Genomic DNA, 20,624 nt, shown 5'->3' on the forward strand with positions numbered 1-20,624 from the left:
CACTGCACTTCATGCAGACACCTTAAAATACATCTGTTTGAGAGCAGTATAGTTGTAAAAGCTGAGGAACAGCTTTGTACTGGGCTTTAAGATGCATTTCCCCCTTTTTTCATCACTTCTTCATTATAAGGAAAGATGCCCGAAAAGACCCAACAGGCCCTATTTCTTTTGCAGTGTTTACAAGTTATCTTATTGTTCATGTTATGGCACAAACTCTAATGCATGTTTGATGTGGGTACAAGGAAAGTATGACCTCTGAAAAACAGCTGCCAAGAAAACAAAAAGGATGAAAAGGTCACTGATACATAAAACTGAAGCTCTCAAAAACTATCAGGGCAGGGGGGAAAGCTATCCATAAGTCCAGTTCTATGGAATACACTGTATTTTGTTTTCCAAGCACACACTAGTTTGGGAGGAGAATTATCCATGTATTAACCATAGTATAGAAGACAATGCAGTGCAGTCTTTTTTAGTGTCTCACTTCCTGGAGGCTTGTTTTGTTTTATTTGGGGCTGGGTTGCTTTCATTATGTTGTTGTTTGGATGTTATTTTGTTTGGTGGCATGGAAGTTTGGGGGTTTGTTGAGGATTTTTGGTGGTGGCTTTTTGTTTGCCTTTTTTTTTAGGGAGTTGGGATGGGATTAGATTTTAGGGGGTTTTTGAGCAAGGGTAAACAGGTATTTCCTTATTTAATTCTTCTCCTCTGATCTGCTTTAGTCTTCAGGCTGTCCCTGACTGGTCCTGAACCACAAATTCTGCTTACTCCAGTACTTCAAAAAGAGCACTCATGGCTGTATGGCTTGAAAACCTCTTTATTCCAATATTAAAGGATATTACCCCACCCTCCTTTCAAGAACAAATGAAACCCAGGTTTTACAGAAAGAGAGCTGCAAACAATATCCACTGATGGTCCATTAAGGGCAGCAGCAGGACAGCATCACAGCTTGTGTGGAAGCGTGTGAAAGAGCACTCTTCACTTTGTATATCCTCATGGGTCAAGGAGCCAATGAAGAATATTTCCAGTGGTTTCAAAGTGATTAATTCTATTTACTTTATGTCTGGTCATCTCCACTTACAGAAGAAAAAGAGGAGAAAAGGATACTGAGTTGAAAGGTAAAAGAACAGCCCTAAGTTTGGCCCTCACAAAAACATCCCATGGAGGGTTGTAAAAGGAACAGCCCAAACCTCAGGTGTTTACCACTGGTTTCTCCCTAACACCACTCACTCCACCCTGTCTTTTTTACCACTGGTCTGGTTGTGCTTCCCTTTCCATGCTGGTCTTTCTACCTGTTCTCACCTCTGGCAACCCTTCAAGCACTTTATAGAAGGATCACATTCATTCCTACAGTCTGACCTGGAAGTTATATCCTTCATTAATCAAGGGAAACAATTATTTCATTTGATATAATGAACTGTGATTTGACAACATTTAGACATTTGAATAATGTTGGCATGTTTGGATACAGCATCTTGGTACCATGTTCTTTAGTTTTAGTTTCATTCTAGAAATTAATTTGACTAGAAATCTTGAAGGAAAAAACCCCTGTTTGTAATAAATTATGAGAACAGTTCACCTTTTCTTACAAATAAAACCTCACATTTTAAAACATTAGTGTCCAACTTTCTTCTTCCTCCAGCAGTACAGCTCTAAGAACTTTGAAAACACAAAGGGAAATCCCAGCTAGATGAAACCACTAGAGAACCCTCTAGAAAAACTAAACATAAATGCTTGAAAAAACTGCATCTTCTAATTGCAACTGACCAGAAAAGTTGTCAAGAAAATGTAAAAGTAGTATTTGGGATAAAAAAAGTAGAATGAGGCAACAAAAAAAAATTCTTCCAAGTTATTGTGTGTTTCTGCAGAACATCAGCTCCACCTGCTGGGAAAAATCAGTTCTTGGGATGGCAGATGCAGTTTCTGTGCTTGGCAAGCCGAGTCCTTGTGCTGGGGGAGTTAAAGGCTTTTGATTTAAAGAAGTAAAGAGTTGCATAGCAAATCTCTACTCTGACAGAGTTTGATGACATGATGGTTTAAGAAAAATACTTTGTGGTGACAGTGTTTCACAGTCTGTATCACTGTAAGCACATGACTGCAAAAGGTTATTAGTGCGATAAAAGCTCCAAATACTAACAAAGTGTCAGTTGTTTTCCTGCTACCTATTAATTTTAATTCAAAACAAATTATGATTAACAACACTGCAATTAAAACCAAATCCATACAACTAAAAAAATATAAATATGTCATCACAAACTACACTTCTAAAAACTCTTCTACCCTCAAAATCACTATATATTTTCTTTCAACATATTTCCTTAATATTTGTTTCAATAGAAGGTATTAGTTTTCAAGCTGTTTTAACGGTTTAAATTTTTCAATTTGGATTTTCTAAAAACAAGTTACAGATGTGTGCTTAATAATGAAATCAAATACCTCTAGGCTTCTCTTCAAAGAATACAGATGCACAATCTAAGTCAGTGTTGCAGAGCATTCAATTAATTGCGGATTGTTTCAAACAAAACTTTTTTATTGTTCTCTGAATTCTGTTCCAAGATTTTTAAAATCCTTCCAAAAGTTGTCTTCAATTACTTGGGAAGTTTTCAAATAAACTTGCAATATGTAATATCACATGTAATACTTGACATCTAAGCTCCAAAATTCCAAACTTGAAGAAAATAGTGTAATTCTGGCAGCAACTATTTGGACATCTATCTCCAAGGTGGTTTACTTAGGGAACACATGTAAAAAGTTAGGACAGGTATCTACATACTCCAGTGACATCACAAATATACATATATATATACACACATACATATGTATATATGTGTGTATATATATATATATATACACACATATACACACACATATATATATATATATAGATATAGATATAGATATAGATATATAGATATATAGATATAAAGTTTATGGCTCTTCCCACACTTCAGAGAACAGTTATTTGAAATTCCTTCTGGACCAGCCTTTGGAGCAAACCATTTCAGCTACATCATACAATCCAAAGCTGCCACTGATCAGTGAAAACACAGGTCAGCCTAGAGTTCCACCAGTGAGAGACACTTAGCAGCTGCTTTACTTAGGAAAGTCCAATAAAACATCATTAAAATAGAATCAAAGCTTCTCCAGAGCAGGTTATCATCATGACAGGTTCAGAATTCACTTTCCATAGGGTACTGAAATTTTATAAACACAAAACACTGAACATAACAGGCTTCACTCCAGTATTAGCCATAAAGTGCACAAGGTGCACACACAAATCCACACATTTTGTTCCTCTAGTAGAATGCTGTAATAGTTAAAAAAGGGTCAGACTTATCTCAGCCTAAAACACTTGAAAAAACTAGGCAATAATGACCCAGGTTAACTGCAAAAAGTAAATATTTTTGGCATAAAATACTCTAAGAATTGATTAAACAAACTTTTAAAGGTAGCTGTACTATTTTTGGTAGAGCAAAAACAATGGAGAAGAACTTCTGCTTCAATACCCTAATATGATTACTTATCAATCTTGTAAAGATGGTTTAATCAAGGGAAACCTCAGTTTCAAAAGCTGATGTACATGAATAATTTCCTGTCTTCTTTCTTCCCTTTTTTATTACAGCAATAACACAGAACCAAATTCTTCAATATTGATTCTCAATATTTTCTGCTCATTTCCAAGGAAACTTATTTAAATGAATAATGAAAAGCCTACAAAAAGTTATGGAAAGTGCAAGAGTAGGAAGAAAGATTTTTATATCCAAATAAACTAATGCTCCAAGAGTTCTAAGCACTAAGCATTGCAGCAGTGCAGTTGAACAGTGAGTGAGCAGAGCAATGAAATCACCATTCCTTTCTGCAGTTCACGGCGTCTGAAGAGCCGAAGCACATCAGCTGTCACTCAACAGCCAAGTCAAAGCCATGCTATCAGTTAGCAACCCTCAACAAGTCATTTCACTGGGATATTTCTAATTGTCCACCAAGTCCCTCGGTGCCCAAGGCCATACAACCAAGAAGAAATTGTAAAAGTTTGATTTTCTGAGCCATCCATGCGAATCAGCCCTATAAATGGGGCTGGCAGCTAAAATGAATTCTTGCTGCTTCAGCTTGTATTAATGAAGCCCTAAAGTTTCCAAAAAAACAAGTATTACACATTAAACACATTAACTTTATAAATGTTTACAAATAATTGTATATCCAGCAAAACACCTGACAATACAGAAATAATAAGTAGGACCCTACATGCCAGTGAAGAGATTAGTAAAAGCAATTGCTTCTACAACCAATGAATTTACCTAGAAAACATATAAAGTGTCTTACATGTGAAAACAGGTCAAAAATACCATCCATTTCTATTTCATTAAAATTTCTCTCTTACCTTTAATTTTCTGACAGCATCTCTTACAACTTCTGTGCCTTTGGGCTGCTCCACTTCTGTACTGCCAAGGAACTGAAAAGATTGTAATTTATGAGCAACAGGCTATGTTTTGAAAGGCCTAATCAACTCAAGTAATCTTATTTTCCAACTATTTCCAATTAAAATTTTGGAAAGGCAATTGTTTCAGTAGTTGAAAAATAGCAAATCTTCATAAAAGTATTTCTAATCAAGACAGTAACAAGAATTAAATTCCAATTAGACAAATACAAGTGTTATCAAAATCAGCTTTTAAAAATCATCCTCTACAAATCTGTAAATTAGAGATAAAAGTACTTTTTTTCCACATAGAAATCACCATTTTGGTAATCTCTTTTCATAAAATAATGAAAAAATACACAAAAAATACTGATAGAAGGTACTTGCCATGAATCAACATGAGCCAATTGTTTGGACTATGTTACTAAACTTTTCGTACAGTGATGTAAGATAAATTAAAGGGACTGAGTTTTCTCTCAGAGATGCTTGGTACAGTAATCTCATAGATTTAAAGGCACCAACCTACATAAAAAAGAGGGTCATGTTCAAAGACTTTCTACTAAAGCTGATACTTTTATCGAATGAGTTTTTAATGAAAACCAAACATACACCTGTTCGTACATAAAGGGATCATCCTGTTTTTTAACTTATACAATGAAATGCTTTTATGGTCTGTACAGTTTTGGTTGTCTCCTACTACACTGTTACAAAAGAAATGATAATCCCACCTGAAACTCACCTGTGCAATATATTAATTAATTTTTAACTGCTCAGTTTTCACATTGAAGTACAGTCAGATTTAAGTCCCACCACGTACATGTATATGCCAAAATAATGCTAGCAGGAACCTCCCTCTTCTTTTATCATTAAAGTAAACAATTTTCTGTGTAACATGACACACAGAGGTATCTACAATTTTTAAGTCCTAGTTTCAAAACAAACAAATGTGCCAAGCTACAGATCCTTTCAACAGAGTAATCCTAAAGTTTTCAATTCTAATAAATCTTCAAAGCTTGAGTGTGCTTAAGCTGTACTCCTTCAAAGAAACTGTGCAGCTCTACCAATAATTAAGCCTCATTAGAGATTTGCTACTGACTCTGAAATATGATGTGCCATCTTGAATACAACAGTGTGTAAATCAAAGCACCACATCTGCTGTCAATGCTCTCAGCTATCACAATTCACCACAGAGACCAAACAACAAAGCAGAAACCTCTGCTATTGATTTGAGGCCTTTCATGCAACAACTCTGATGACTTTAAACAGAGTGGGTAATCATCCCTGGAAAAGTGGCAGCTGCACAAAATGCATCTGGAGAAGGAGGAATGATTCTTGGACATTATGTGGCAGAGACAGAAAGGCAAAGGTGGGTGAATATATTGAGCAACTGTATGAGAGGGGAAAAAAAGAAAAGAGTGGATAAGGTCAGAGGAGAATTTAAGAGGAATGCTCAAATATCAGTTATCCCAGATATCTGCCCACATGCATATTTATACAACACCACAGAGTGCAGCAATCCTGCATAAACACAGGAAATAATAGCTGCAAGTGTGGACAAAGCTCAGTGAGCAGAGAACATGGGTCATTGCTGCCCATGGAGAAGGGGAAGACAGCTGAGCATATTTCATCCATGTGTGATTCCTAATATTTGTGTAGTTTTGAAACTGGCAGCTCCAGATCCATCAGCAATGTACACAGCCTGGTACCTTCTGATACAGATTTAGAGCCAGACTTTGGTGGAATTGGGTCATATACTTGTCTAGATGCCCCAGGTTATGCTGCCTCACCTGCAGTTACTTCTCTAGAAGGGCACAGGGCTGTCCCTGTGTTTCTTACTTCCTTGCTCCCATCCAGATGACTGAAGTCTGAGACAGCAAAAGACACCTCGAAAGCAAAGAGTCATTTCCCTGCAACTTCTCTCTCAGCTCTGATTCACAGTCCAAGAAGGATGGAGGTATCTTTGCTGTATTTAACAAATCCCAGCAGAAGACCAATCTTACCATAAACAGTAACTTCCACAAATACAGTTTTCCCAGGGGCTTGTACCTCATGCTAATTCACATCACTGCCTTAGGAAGTGTAACCACCAAATTACGCTTCTGCCACAGCTGGGGAATCTGTTAAATGTCACTGAATTTTAAAGCTCATAGTAATGTTTCCCAAACCAGAAATTACCATTTCTGATCATGAAGGGGAGGGAGAAGCAGACATTTAAACAGAAAGATAAACTGCTGCAATCACAGATTTAAAAGACTGAAAAAAGCTAAAGAAACCCTTTGGGTTTGCTCAACAAGTTAAAAAATAAGTAAACAACCAAGACTCAGAGAATATAGAAACACCACAAGCCTGATACCAATATTTCTGGACCATAACCCTCCAGAATTCCATCAGTCATCCACAATGCACTGTCTTCCACACCAGCGTCAATTTGGACATGAAGCATCAATCACTACTGAAACTTCAATTGCTCTCAACAGTTTTGAACCAAATGTGGAACTCAAGCTTTTGTATAATAAAATATTCAGCATGGGAGATAACAGTAAAATGCATTTAATCCAGATAGACAAAGAAGATTTTTGGCTTAGGGGTTAATATCAATTAGAAATTCTAAGGGCATGTCATGGATTGCAATGTTTGTATCTACTTGTATCTCTTTTAATTGCAATTTTATATTTTTTTTTATTTAGGTACGTTCCAATTGCTTATACATTTTAGGCTTATACATTGCATGCCCGACCTCTCTTTTATTTATTTTTGGCAAGAACAATAGAGAGAATACCAGCAATTATAGAGAAATATTCCAAATATTTGTATTAATTGGATTCTTCTCTTTTAGGTCAAAATCGTGACAGAATTTCAAATCAGGACAAGCTATTTTCTAATTGTAACAAAATAATGATTATAGGTTTCAGGAGTAGCTAGTGTTTTAATTGGAAGATACTTATTGCTTGAGTTTTCCAATGCTCTGTATTTTTTTCAGGTGAAGTATCATTTTTTGTTTAATATTAGGTACCAATTACTCTGGCATTAGTCATAATAGTTAAGCCAAGCAAACACATGTGTTTGCAAAGCTGAGACTTCAGCTGACAAGGTCACTGTGACGAAGGTCCCTGTGTTTGTACAATCCCCAGTGCAGAGGCTGCATTGCCACCTCAGGGATTTTGAAAGTAAATAACTAGCAATTAATTCACCATGCTCATGAAATGGGAAGATGGCCATTTCATTATGGTCTTCTCAGCAAATCTCACACAAACACAGAGAACAAATCAAATATATGTTTTATCAGGAATTCGGTCAAGCTGTGGCATGAATAGACAAGTATTTATCATGGAAATATTTCTCCAATAAAAATTTCAAAGCAAAAGGGCTAAACATGAAACTTCCCTTTTCAAATCCTAGCTCTTTAAAAAGCAATACTGATGCAGATGTCTAGATGGGAACTTGAAATGTTTTTGAAAGTTTTTTTGAGCACTTCAGGTTCCCTTCTGCAACATGCCTCATGCAGAATAACCATCATATGAAATGTAACTGTTCCTGAGAGTCAAGCTAATACAACTCTGACACAAGTGTTGCAGAAGAGAGAAACAGAAAATAGCATAGCTGGTTCCCTTTGGATCATTCACTATTAATCCTATATGCAAACTTAAAAATGCATTAAATTCTTAAGTGTTCTTTACATAAGTTATGTGTTCAAGTATACACTAACACTGGAAAATGTTTACATATGACTGCTACATGTGTTTATTGTTTGTACCTAGTAAAAAGATTATTCTTGAGGTTGGTGTACTTCATGCATAATAAGCCAATTCAAAGAAAAATGATCAATAATTTAGGCTTGCCACTAGACTCATCTTTTTAAATATTTATGTGTTGTTTAATATTAATGGTAAGATCATCATGATCATACTGAATTTGCACTGGATACTTTAGGAAGTTCAAAGAGGATAACATTTAATATTTTTATAACATAAAGCAAGCTAAAGCAATGCCTTTCCCATATAAATTACTACACATTTTTCAGTGCAGTCTGCCATTATTCCAGCCACATTCCCTACAAAACTGATGAAAGGTTATTTTTCTAATATATTAGTTATTCTGATTTCACTTGCAGCTGTCTATAAGGAGAAATTTATGAGATCAACAGACCTTATCAGTGAGAATCATTTAAGTGTTCCTTGAAATTACATTGATAATTGCCTTTAAGGAAGTGAGCTGCTGACCAATCATATACAAGACAAAAAACCTCAGATCAAACTGTTTATAATCTAATATTAGCAGACAACCAGATGTGTTCACTCCAAATGCAAAGATTTGCAAGATAGTGCAGCTGCAGAGAATTAACAGACACTACCTCATCATATTAAAATCAACAGAAGTTTTATCATCAAGAACAACTGGGAGAATAATCCAACCCTATAATGGCCAGGAGGGCTGTCTTACACAACTAACAACAGACCCTTCATTCCTTCAGAATGTAGTTGAAAACTTTCCTATGCATTTTATGTGAGGAGTACAAGGTTTGGTCCAATTCCACAGTGACATTATAGAACTGCTTTTATAGTTGTGCTTTGGCTGGAGAAAGTACTGAAAGGTAAATCTTATTTACTTTATTTTGCTGGCTCAATTAAAAGTCAATTCAAACATAGGACAACTTCAGGCATTCAGGATTCTTTACAGTTCTGATAAGTCTGTTGCTGTTATGATATGACCCAACACCCAATAGTAAAATCAGGTGAATTGTTAAGGTTGACTGTTCACTTTTTTTCCCCATTGACATTAGTTGGATACTCTGCAGTAATTCTTCCCTCTGGCAGCTTCCATTTTTACATGCAAATTATTTCTGTGTTCTTTTCTTCAAAACATAAAGAAACTCTATCCATAGTTTGGAAAATTGGTTTTAACAGAGCCAAAATAGTCATTAAATTTTACTAAGAAATAGTTTTATGCGCATTTTGACTATTTATTGTAGACTCCCACTCTTCCAGTAGAGAGCAGTGTAGGATATTTTAATTTTAAACAACATCTGTTTCCTTTTGTCATCACATTTCAATCTTAAAAAAACCCAATCTTTTGCAATGCCACATTTCTTTATTACTCTGAAATCTCTGACATTAATGGTTCTCTTTTATGCAGATTTAAATGCAATTATACAAAAATAGCACTTACCAAACTCGTGCAACAAAGAAAGGGAAAAAAAGCAAAGAAAAATTACTGGATACCTGCTGCCAGCATTTGACAAATTAGCTCCTTCCACCTCCTCCTTTCTACAGGGAGGCTGATTTACGGATGAAAGGGAGACAAATGTATCCACATTGTGATAACATCAGAACCATGGGATATAAAACAAGAATAAAAGAACAGGGAGACCAGTTTTGAAAACAGAACACATGTCTAAGCTGTTAACCACTTCTTAAAACATGCAGAGTTTTTGCTCAGCCTTGCACGCCAGAGCCTTTTCCATCACCTAAGCAGCAGAAGGACAACATGGACTGTAAAACACACATCTCTTTCTATTTTGTGTTTCTCTTCTTTCCCCAGCCCACGGTTCCTCACCTGCAACAGCTTCCTTGGTTCTCTACAAATATATGTTTTTGTCAGAGTACAAAAGTGTTTGGATTTTTCCCTTTGGAGAAGCACTTTTCTAGTGACTACTTAAAAACAACTGTCTCTACCAGGCTTGATTGGTGCTCAAATGAGAGCAGGAATCCAACTCACCACATGGGAGTATGAGACAGAAACACGGCACAGACATCAGCACATTCCCTGAACATCCCCTGCTTGTCTGACATGTAATATGTTCCACACAAATAGTGACTCTGACACAGGAAAGAAATTCTGTGCATTTTTTGAGGGAGTGTTTGAGTAGTTTTTGAAAAAAAATTAGGAAGGAATGCACAATTAAAAACATTTTAAAAAAGAATCTTCTGGTGGAAATCAAATATTACCAGGTATTTCATCCATCAAGAGAATTAAGCCAAATGGATGTGAGAAAACACAGAGGTGAAAATAATTACAGTAATGAAGATATAAAGAAAGAAAAAGCTATTGGATAAGCTACTGAAATGCCTTTTGGGGGAAAAGAGACCATTAAAGAAAGGACAGTAAAATAATTAGGTAACAGTTAACAAAGCAAGCTTCCAGATGGACTGAGATAAAAAACACATTGTGCTTAACTTTAAATAACCTTTCAACAAGCCACTTTGGTTTAATTTGTAGTTTCTTCTGTTCTCTGGAAGAGCTATAACTAAGAACTCCCCACTACCAAACATGCAAGCAGTCATTTCAGTCTTTCAATATGGATCTATTAACAAATAATAAATAACATACTTTGGTAACTAAAGCTCAATGTATCTTTTTAAATAGTTGATGGACACAGACAACACAGCCATTTCTTTGGAGTAGTACACCTCACCAGCCTCTGGATGTGGCTCCTGCACCAATGTCTGGGAACAGGGATATCTAGAAATATTTGGGTAAAGGTGCCTGAGAAACTGAGGATGTGGCAGTTCTATTCCTGCCTGTCTTCTAACCCGTGTTCAGGTTTGGTAAGAAAAGAAATTCCATAGGTGCTGATTGGGAAGAAATCTCATGTGTGGTCCAAGTAGGCTGAATATAGCTTGGTGTAATTTTAAAGGCAAAAGAATAATTATACCAGATCACATTCTTCTTCAAGTCCCACTTGCACTTCCCTCTGCTGCCAGATGGGAACATGGCACAGAAAAAGGAAAATACAATAGGAATATACATATTACCATAACCAGTTTGTTTGTAAGCAGAAATCCAAAAGACTTAAGGACACACTTTGTAAATGATCAAAACTTAAATAACCTCCAGAGAGATCAGTGTTGTCATATGTCAAGGGGGCTACGAACAAGGATAAAACCAAAAATCAAATCACATTGCAACACAGCTATCAAAGCTGTTCTCTGCACTAAAGCATCTAATCCTAAAAATAAAATAATGTCAAGAAATACAGCTAGTAAGTCTACAAGGAAGATAAGAGCAGGCTGGAATAAAGAAATAAAGCAGAAAAGGTAAAACATTTATCTTGTCAAGACTGTCACTATAGAAAACAGCAGTTGTATGAGATAAAACATTCATCCTTTCTTCAGTCCATCAATCTCTACAGCACTTCAGGAGCACATCTCAAACTGGATCATGCCCTGAGGAGCTGTCAGGCTGAACCTGAAGATTATAGTGGACCTGGGGTGGTGGTGGGGGGTGTACACTGATCTCCCACTGCATACACCATTATCAACCACCTTGCAGCTTCCCCAATTTTAGCAACAGGACAAGAGTAACCCAGCTATGTGCAGAGTGACTTGCCCCTCAGACAGCTGGATGAACAAAGAACAGCTCTTAGCTGTGCTCCACAGACTTCTTAGCTGAAGCTGACCATTCCTTGGTCTAAGCAAGTTCCTCATTCCCAGACAGTGGAGGCAAGGAGGCAGCAGGAAGAGGGTAATAGGAATTTCCCTTAGGGATACTCCAGCTTTGAGAGAAAGATCAGCAAGATCAAGAAATATTCACAAAATTCTTTAAGAACTTTTGATGTATGGGCAAAAGGCTTAAAAAGGAACATTTTTAACAGTGCACAAATGGCAGTGATGCTAATACGAGTAGTATATCATGCTGAAGGTCTATTTTGCTTTCAATCCTAGGTGCACTTCCCATAACTGATAAATAAATAAAATCAGGGATAATATTTGACATGTAATAAACAAGGGCAGAGGAAGAAGGTAGTGAGAGCAAATTTATCACTGGGAAAAAAAATAGTTTCTCATCATACATTCCCTGGTTGTGACTGGGTCACCCACATCCCTGTGACAGCATTCTTTCTGCATGTGTGCTGCAATGTTCTTTAGCCTTCACATGCAAGAATCCCATGCTCAGAGGTTGAATAAAATTATAGAAAGTCTGAGCTGGAAGGGGCCCTTGAGTATCATTAAGTGCATCTCCTGGCCCTGCACAGGAATCACACCATGTGCTTGACAGCATTGACCAAATGCTTCTTGAGCTCTGTCAGGCTTCATGCTGTGACCACTGCCTTGGGGTATCTGCTCCAGTGCCCAACCACCCTCTGGGTGAAGAACATTTTGATGATATCCAACCTAAACCTCCATTTATGAATATAATGAAGGAATAAATTATAGAAGAACATGTTTGCAATCTTTATCCTCTAGGTTTTAATTTAGACATAGTCTGTTTTTCTATTTTACATGTGAACCGTTTTTGGTTGGTGGTCGTTTTTTGTTTGTTTGTTTTGGGTTGGTTTTTTTTTTTTGGTTGGTTGTTTTTTTGTTTGTTTTGGGGGGGTTTTGGGTTGTTCTTTTTTTTTTTTTTTTGGAGGAACATCTGTCAGCTCCTTTTACTGCACTAGGGGATATCTGTGGATATCCAAAGACACCATCATCAAGTTATTTCTCCTTTTTTTGCTTCAATACACAAACTATTGACGCACACCACAGACTCAACTAATCCCACACAATGACAATAAACCACTATCTTCTGTTTCTCCACCCTACTCATCCACTCTGCTCACCCTCCTGCAGCATATCTTTGTTATTGCCTGAAAGCTTCAGGATAACAGGAGAAAACCCATCAAATGGGCATACTGTTGACTAATGTGATCTAGCTTGACCATATACATGGTCTTTCTGAGTTTCTGCTGACTTGCATAAAAAATGACTGAGACATCCAACAAGTGATGCTGAGAAACATCTTTGACAGCTCCTACAATCCTCTGTTGTTACTGGCAGCTCAAAATTCACTGCTCAACCTTAATACAGTACCTCTTTATTTCTATAAGAATTATCATTATTGATCCAGTATTCAGTGGAGGCTGATAATGCAGGTGTAAAGGAACAGGTATCTGTAGATGCACAAGAACTACTCTGTATCCAGGGAAAACAGAACTAAATATCAAACTTCCTTTAGAAAGGACATTTCAAACATGAAGTGCCTCTGATAGTCACTCACTGAAGACACACCATGCTGCTTGAATTACTCAATTCAGAAAAGTTTTATTCCTCACTGGACTGTTTCCAGTATAAAAAAAATATTTAATTTATCTTCACCAAAGAGAGCCACCTAAAAATAATATGTAGTCTCTATTTTAAACATCAAATGTTCAGCTTTAGAAGTGCATAATAACAGAGTGGACAGATCTTTCAGCTTTACAAGCCCATATAATGAGACATTAGACTTAGTTCTGCACCACAGAAATTGGATTCAACACAAGCTTCATTTCTCTGTGAAAGTAGTAAAATCTGACTAAGCTCTCAAATTTAATAAAATACTACTTTCATTGAGCCCTGGATATTTTCAAATAACTTAATGTAAGAAAATTGGCATAATTTGCTGCTTATTTCTTTTTGTTTTCATAAACCAGATGCCAAAGCAGTGATTTAATTTACCTTAACCATAAGACCCAGTTGTAACAACTCCTATATTCCACGGGGGTAAAACAAACAGCTCTACATCTACAGACTCTTGCGAAGATGTGAAATGCACTGATAGAAGCTTCAGAACACAGACACCACCTTTGCTTTAATTCCTAGTTAACCTCTGCAGATGCTATGCAGTAACACTGGCAATCTAGTAGAGACTTCACTGCACTGCTAAGTAACAATGAAAATGTTTTTTCATGTTTCTGTAAAGTGCCCAAACTGAGGATAAAGTTAATTTTCTTTAGCATTCCCTTAAAGCTAAAGGACAGATTTTCACATTCTCTACCACCTCACAAATACCACACTTATCTAGCAAAATGCTACAATTAAAGGAACAGCAAGATCAAGATCCCAAGTGTTGGTATTTTTATAACTTTAATGCCCTGTATAAGTTATGCAAAACTGCTGTCCTAGTTTTTGGGTCTGTTTGCTGCATTATTGCACTGGTTTTCCTAAAGCCACTGTTCCTTTAACTGTAGCATGTACTGGTCAGCTCTGTATTAGCATTCTGCAGAATATCTCACTTTTGTTCACAAAACATAGCAAGTTAAAGCTTGAACTCAGTGTTCTCAAGCTCCATCTGTTCTGCTGACTTTTTTTCCTGTTGCAAATACTCGGCCTATCAGACAAAGCCTCCCCAAAAGAACAGCAAAAACTGAACTAAGACAACAAAAGCCCCTTATGAAGAAATAAGCTATGATGTCCAAGTATTCAATAATAAAAGCAATCAATTCATAAAAATAGCAAAGCCATTCTGCTTTACAAATAAGGTGAAGCCTTCTAAATCTGGGAGCATTTTGATTAACTCAGAACCTCTGGATACACCTCTGAGCCACCCGAGTGAACAGGCTATGACACCATTCTGAGAGCGGCTGCTCCTTCAAATAGATGTTTCCCAGATGACTTCACTGTCAGGCAGGACTCTGAGCATGGGTTTCAGATTCCTTCTTTCATAACAACATGTACAAGAACAGCCAGGAGTTTCCATGTGCCAGTTCAAGGTGGGATTGTGCAACTCTGAGCATTTGGCTTGCAGTAACTTCTTCGTACTGAAGCTGGACACAAAATTATTACAGCCTTCCCCTGCTCAGTGTAAATAAACTCTGCAAGTTATGGAAGAAATTGTGATGGATTTTTAGATATATATAGTATATCTGTTAATAAATACAAATGAAAAAGTATTGACCCTTTTGCACTGTAAAACACCAACAATATCTAATAAAAGCAGAGATAAAATTCCACAGACATTTCCCATTTTGTCATTAAAGTTTGTTTTGCTCTAATTTCTACCTCCTTTGTCCTTGACTAACACAATAATGCAGAACTTGTACTACCAGACTTTTGCCATGGCAACATGCAATAACATTACAAACACAGAAACAGGCATTCCCTGTGGGACAAAAAACAGAAGAAGTCAGTTAGGAACAAAATCCTCACTGAAGCATAAATAGCCTTAGTAATAGGAAGAAATAACTATTATCCATGACTCTAAGTTTACTAAAGAACTTTTCGAGTTTAATGTGAAATAAGAAATTGCCTATTTTAAGGACACTGCATCACTTCTGAATCAGGACTTTTAACACTGTGAGCCTTACTGCACCATAATTAGAATAAGTGACTCTTGTTTTAATTCTTGATTTGTAGAATCAATGGGCTGTCAAAGAGAGGACAAGCAGCACAGCAGAAAATAGTTATTCTGGTGAAAGAGGAATGAATGTGGTGAGCTCGTGCTTTAGCTTTAGCAGCCTGGAATTTTAATGACTTTTTGGTAATGTTTTCATGGAACCCAAATTTTGAACATAATCTCCATTTTTTTTGTTGTTTAAAACTATCATTATCACAGAAGATAATCTGCTCTTCAAATTCTAGTACTACAACTACTTGGTGTGTAGCAAATGATTTATACACACATTCTATGAGCAAGATAATAGACACATACTGGTGCTGAGGTGTATTAAAGGGCAGGAATGGAAGTGTGACCTTTTTGTTGTGTTTTTTTAATTTGTTCCTTTCCCTCTCCCCCCTAAACTGCGGATTTCCTATACTGAGAACCACTTCAGTTGTAAAGGATGAGCTTAATTTTTGTTAGTAAAGAAATTTCAGTGGGGAAATATGCTGAGTCAGTATGTAAAGTGTAATCCATAATCAGATGGATAACCCAGAAGAATATGCTAATCTAAATGCTATATTTGCAGAAATTACTAGCAGTATTGTAGTATAAGTGGCCAAGAAAATGTCTGCCTTGAACTAAAACTGTTTTGGTTTTGCTTTTTTTCCTCCTAGAAACTACTTCCTAAGCACCATCTACTACTTTAATGTACTGATAATTTTATACAAATGATACCTGCAGACATCTTTCTGAGTTACTGTATTCACAAGATACCCTCAGAAATATTCAGGGAATATTTGACTGGGATTGCCAAGTAAAAATCAAATCAGTAACTTGGGGAAGTTACAGAAAAAGCAGGTCCATGCAGCAAGTAAGAAAAACACAGGGGACAAAGCAGAGCAGGAATTGCATCATGTTTGAAGTTTTGAGAAAATATCTTTAAGTGGGTACCTTGGGGCAAAAGAAAAAGGGGAAGGCAACCTGCACTTCTTACATTGGTTTGGCTGTACTGGTTCTTTCACTTTTCCTATGGGTAACAAGTGTCTTCTCTGTGATGATTATTGTTTTATGATCCTGTCTATATTCTCTCTTGTTAATTCGTTTTTTAGAAGAAGCTGTCTTTTCTTCACATAATCTCACATGAAAGATGGCTATAAAACAGATGTGATCACCATAATTCAACCCCTGGCCTTCAGGCCCTTGAAGCATATTGATATCAGAGTTGTTTCAAAAGCTAGCTAGGATGAGAGTCATTTATTTTAAAATAATATTTAGAAGATGAAGAGTTGCCTCTTTAATCTACCCTTCTGAATATTTAACAAATTCGCACAGCACTACCTAAACATAGGAAATATTCTTCCTGCTAAACATTACAAATTAGGAAACTTTTTTTTAATTGGAACAACTATTTTAGTAAAATGCAAAAATATTTAATAGTGACTCCTTCAACCTGACAACATTAGATATAAAATGCAGCCACTATTGCCATGACCTGAGATCCATCAGCAGATGAGAGAGACATCTCAGATGAACCATTTCAAGAGACCATAACTCAGATGGAAAGTAATCTGTAAATTATTTTACAATGGCAATTAGTTCGACACTTATTTTGGCTTTCATTTCTTACTTCATAAAAAATATTATGCTTTTCAATAAAAGACTTTAATCTAGTCTAGACCATTATAGTGATACATCATTAGGTGAACATAGAATTAGAAAACTTTAAAATAAAAACTTTAAAATCCTTCATATAAGGATTTAGGGTCTTCTCTAAATAGCAACTTAATCCTTTTCACTAAGAGAGCAGGTATGGAGAGAACATTTAACCTTGAGCTCAAGGCATGGAAGTAAAATTCAAAGTTTGGGATCAGATGAGAGAACAGAGATTTGGGGCCGATATGCTGAAAACCTTCAGTATTTACCTCCATTCCTTTATTATCTTTAAACAGAGGATAATAATTCACCCATTTCTTATCTGCATTATCATTTCATTATCCCAACTGAGAAGAAAGCTCATAAGAGAGAAGTCCAAGGTCTCCTGTTGCCTACTTATTCTGAGCTTTGATCTATGACTATTTGCATTAGGGTCACACCTTAGAGCTTCCATCTCATTATTCTAGAGGGTGTACAAACATCAAAAAGATAGCCCTTAGCTTCAAAGAATTTATGATCTAATGAACTGTGATAAATTGCAGTAACCTCTTGGAAATGCACAGCACAATTTCAGTTGGTACCTCTGAGTGTTACTGATGAAAATCAATACAAAACATCGAACCCTATTCTTCCTTGTACACATCAAACAGCAAACACTAATACAAATCAAAAGCTATAAGCAGTAAAAAATGAAGAGTGCTCTTTGTTTTGGAAAATACAAAAACATGTGAAAAGGTGTAACTTTCCCACCCCTCTCTCTTCAAAATCCAGAACTCGAACACCAAACCCATTTAATAGTTTTAAAAATTAATCTCAACATTAAGAGTGCACACACAGTTTTGTTGAATGCTTTTCAATTTCAGTTTTAATAGTTGCAGGTCCTTGGTGCCTAATAAACCGCAAGACACAGCCTCTCAATTCTGGCTTAGGAAGACCTACACATTCCTGACTTGAACAGATTTTCCAGCAATAAACCAATTTTCATAAGTAGACAAGATTTCCCTCCCATTTAATCTTTTATGTCTAAGTAATGTGATTTACTGAGTTACTTATCCCTGTCCTCCTGGTATTTGCCCACTCAGAAGCACCTGAGTGCTACAGCAATAGCACAAGGTAGGGTTTGGAGACCTTTCTAGTCCATAGTTCAAGTTTTCTGTTCCTTCAAATGTAACCTTTGGTTCCAACAGATACCATTAAGATGTGATGCATATTCTTGTTTTCCCATTCTTCTTCTTTTCAGTAATACTACAGCAACAAATGGAAAAAACCTAGAAAGCAACAGGAAATTACTAGATGTGATTTTCCTTAAGGATTCAGAATGAAGAAAATATTACATATGTAAGTATATAGTAGGAAAAAAAAAGGTTTACAGACATCACCTTCCTTTAGTGGCAAATAATAATTTCTATGATGCTGTGCTGGTTTAAAGGAAAACCAGCAGGAGAAATTTGCTCAACACAAGAGAGATTGTAAGTCAGAGTTACAATTTAATAATGATGTTACAATAAATACAATGGCACAGACAGAAATTGCTTTTAACTCACAAAACCCAGTATGACCCAGACCCCCTGGGGTACAAACCACATGTGGTTCCCCCAAGTCCAAAGTAGAAGGAAGAGAGAAACCTGTTGGTGCGGATGACAGTCCCAGTCTGGTCGAGAGTGGTGGTCGCAAGTTGGTTGGAAGTGATGGTCTCCTCCTGTTGAGGTTCTGCCGCTCCTCTGGATCTGATGAGTGAACCCTGAGGTCTTCTTACCCCTGGCTTACATACCCTCCGGTCCAGGTGGGAACACCCAGTCCCTTCCCCGGGGAAGGTACTCACACAATGGGTGATTAACTCTGTGAGTCATGGGGTATTTTGGAACTGTTGATGGCCCAGTAGCAGACCTGCCCCCTCAGGCTGGGTGTGAAGGTGCTAATGACTCCCTGGGCAGCTGCTGCAAATGGCCCATTGTTCTTGGGAAATGAATAGAGGGGGTAGAATAGCTTTGATCACTCCCACACAGTGGTAAACTGGTCCCACCTGCTGAACTAGGACAGATGCAAAACATTTTAACAAAGCTTTACAAATTAGTTCATGAAAATATTTCTTCTTTGCTATGCTACAACCCAGAAATTATTAGTTCCTCTATTAATTTATACCTATAATTGTCATGTTCAAAGTTCAAAATATTTTTTAAAATAAGCCAAGGTTGGTTTGACACTTTCTGAATCAGTAATCTGAAGGAGGCATTTCTGAGGGAAATATTCATTACAGTCCAGGATCCACAGCTGACTAGTGTACATTACTATTTTATTAAAGTTAATAAAGTCAGAGACTGCAGCTGGTGGCTTGTCCGATGGTTTATTGAGGATGAATTCTCATGGAGATCAGTATGTGTGAAACCCTTTCTGAATGATGAATAGTCTGGCTGTTGGATAGATTCCCACAGTCTTGTTTTTGTTTTTAAAATTATGTGTCCTTGTAGAAGTTTCTGTTGAAAATTTGTGCCAACCTCTTATTTTCTACAAAATGGCTCTATTTCTAGTTTATGTCGGGAAAATGTCCTAATAATTTTTTGCTAATAGCAGATGTAAGAAGGCAGTCACTCCATCAACAGAACGGCTGAGCAAACAGAGAGCCAGCTTTGCCAAAAATAAATATTGGAGATGATAAAGAGTTAATTAATCTGCAGGTCTGATTCTGTTTTAAAACAAAGCAATCTATAAACAGCTGTGGGCCACCCCACCCACAAGTACAATAACACAGATGTTTGAACTCTATAGCCTATTGATTCCAGTGTCAGACAAGCAACTCACCTGACATTTGACATTCCAGAGATTGAAAGGGCTCCTTGCAGAAACTCACATTCTCACAGCTGACAGCTCACATGGAAATATAACTGTGCCCGAAGGATCCCAGAGGGCATGCTAATGAGGCTAATTGGCAGCTTCAAGCAGACTTAAGGAGAGGCAAGGGAATAACACCACAACAGAGGAGAAACAGAAAGGGATGTGAGGAGTTGAGTAAATCTTTGCTGACCCTAAAGTCTTTAGAGTACCCATCCTTTTTTCTTTGCACACTCTTTTTTGTATAGTTAGTTCTGTTTGGACAAACCTTTTGAGTTTTTTGAGGTGTCTTGAATGGACATTCAGATCACGGTTAGGCAGTTGGTGCCTGCTCTTGCCTGAAATTCAGGAACTCACAAATCTGAGTATCCTTCACAGTAAAGTGAAGATTTGTACTTAAATACTGAGTTATTCTTTCTCTGAAGAATAAGAAAATTACATTGTTAAAGCTGTTACAAAGGCTTCTAATGATTTTGAGACTTTTGTCTCAACAGTCTCATTGCTCTGCTCTTTTGACACAGAAGGCCAGTGATGTGACTGTTCAAAACATATTTTTAAACTTTTAGTTAACAATTTAGAAATATGCTTTAGGTGCTGTGTTTGATACTGAATCATAGAATGGTTTAGGCTGAAAATGGCCTCTAAGATCATCGAGTGTAAGTGTTAACCCAGCACT

General features: G+C 36.8%; 1 protein-coding gene across 5 annotated transcripts in view; it reads right to left on the reverse strand.

Moving 5' to 3' along the window:
• GULP1 (GULP PTB domain containing engulfment adaptor 1) overlaps positions 1-20,624 on the reverse strand; it is a 153,482-nt gene that overhangs the window by 39,091 nt on the left and 93,767 nt on the right. For 4 of the 5 annotated variants that reach the window (XM_071562462.1, XM_071562458.1, XM_071562460.1 and 1 more), the window contains exon 4: positions 4,373-4,444. The exons of the other annotated variant lie outside the window; for it this stretch is intronic. In XM_071562462.1, coding sequence (XP_071418563.1) covers positions 4,373-4,444 — 72 coding nt within the window. The remainder of the gene's footprint in view (positions 1-4,372; positions 4,445-20,624) is intronic. 5 annotated transcript variants of the gene reach the window in all.

This window comes from Pithys albifrons, chromosome 8, assembly GCF_047495875.1.
Source record: "Pithys albifrons albifrons isolate INPA30051 chromosome 8, PitAlb_v1, whole genome shotgun sequence".
In the NCBI taxonomy this organism is placed as follows: domain Eukaryota; kingdom Metazoa; phylum Chordata; class Aves; order Passeriformes; family Thamnophilidae; genus Pithys; species Pithys albifrons.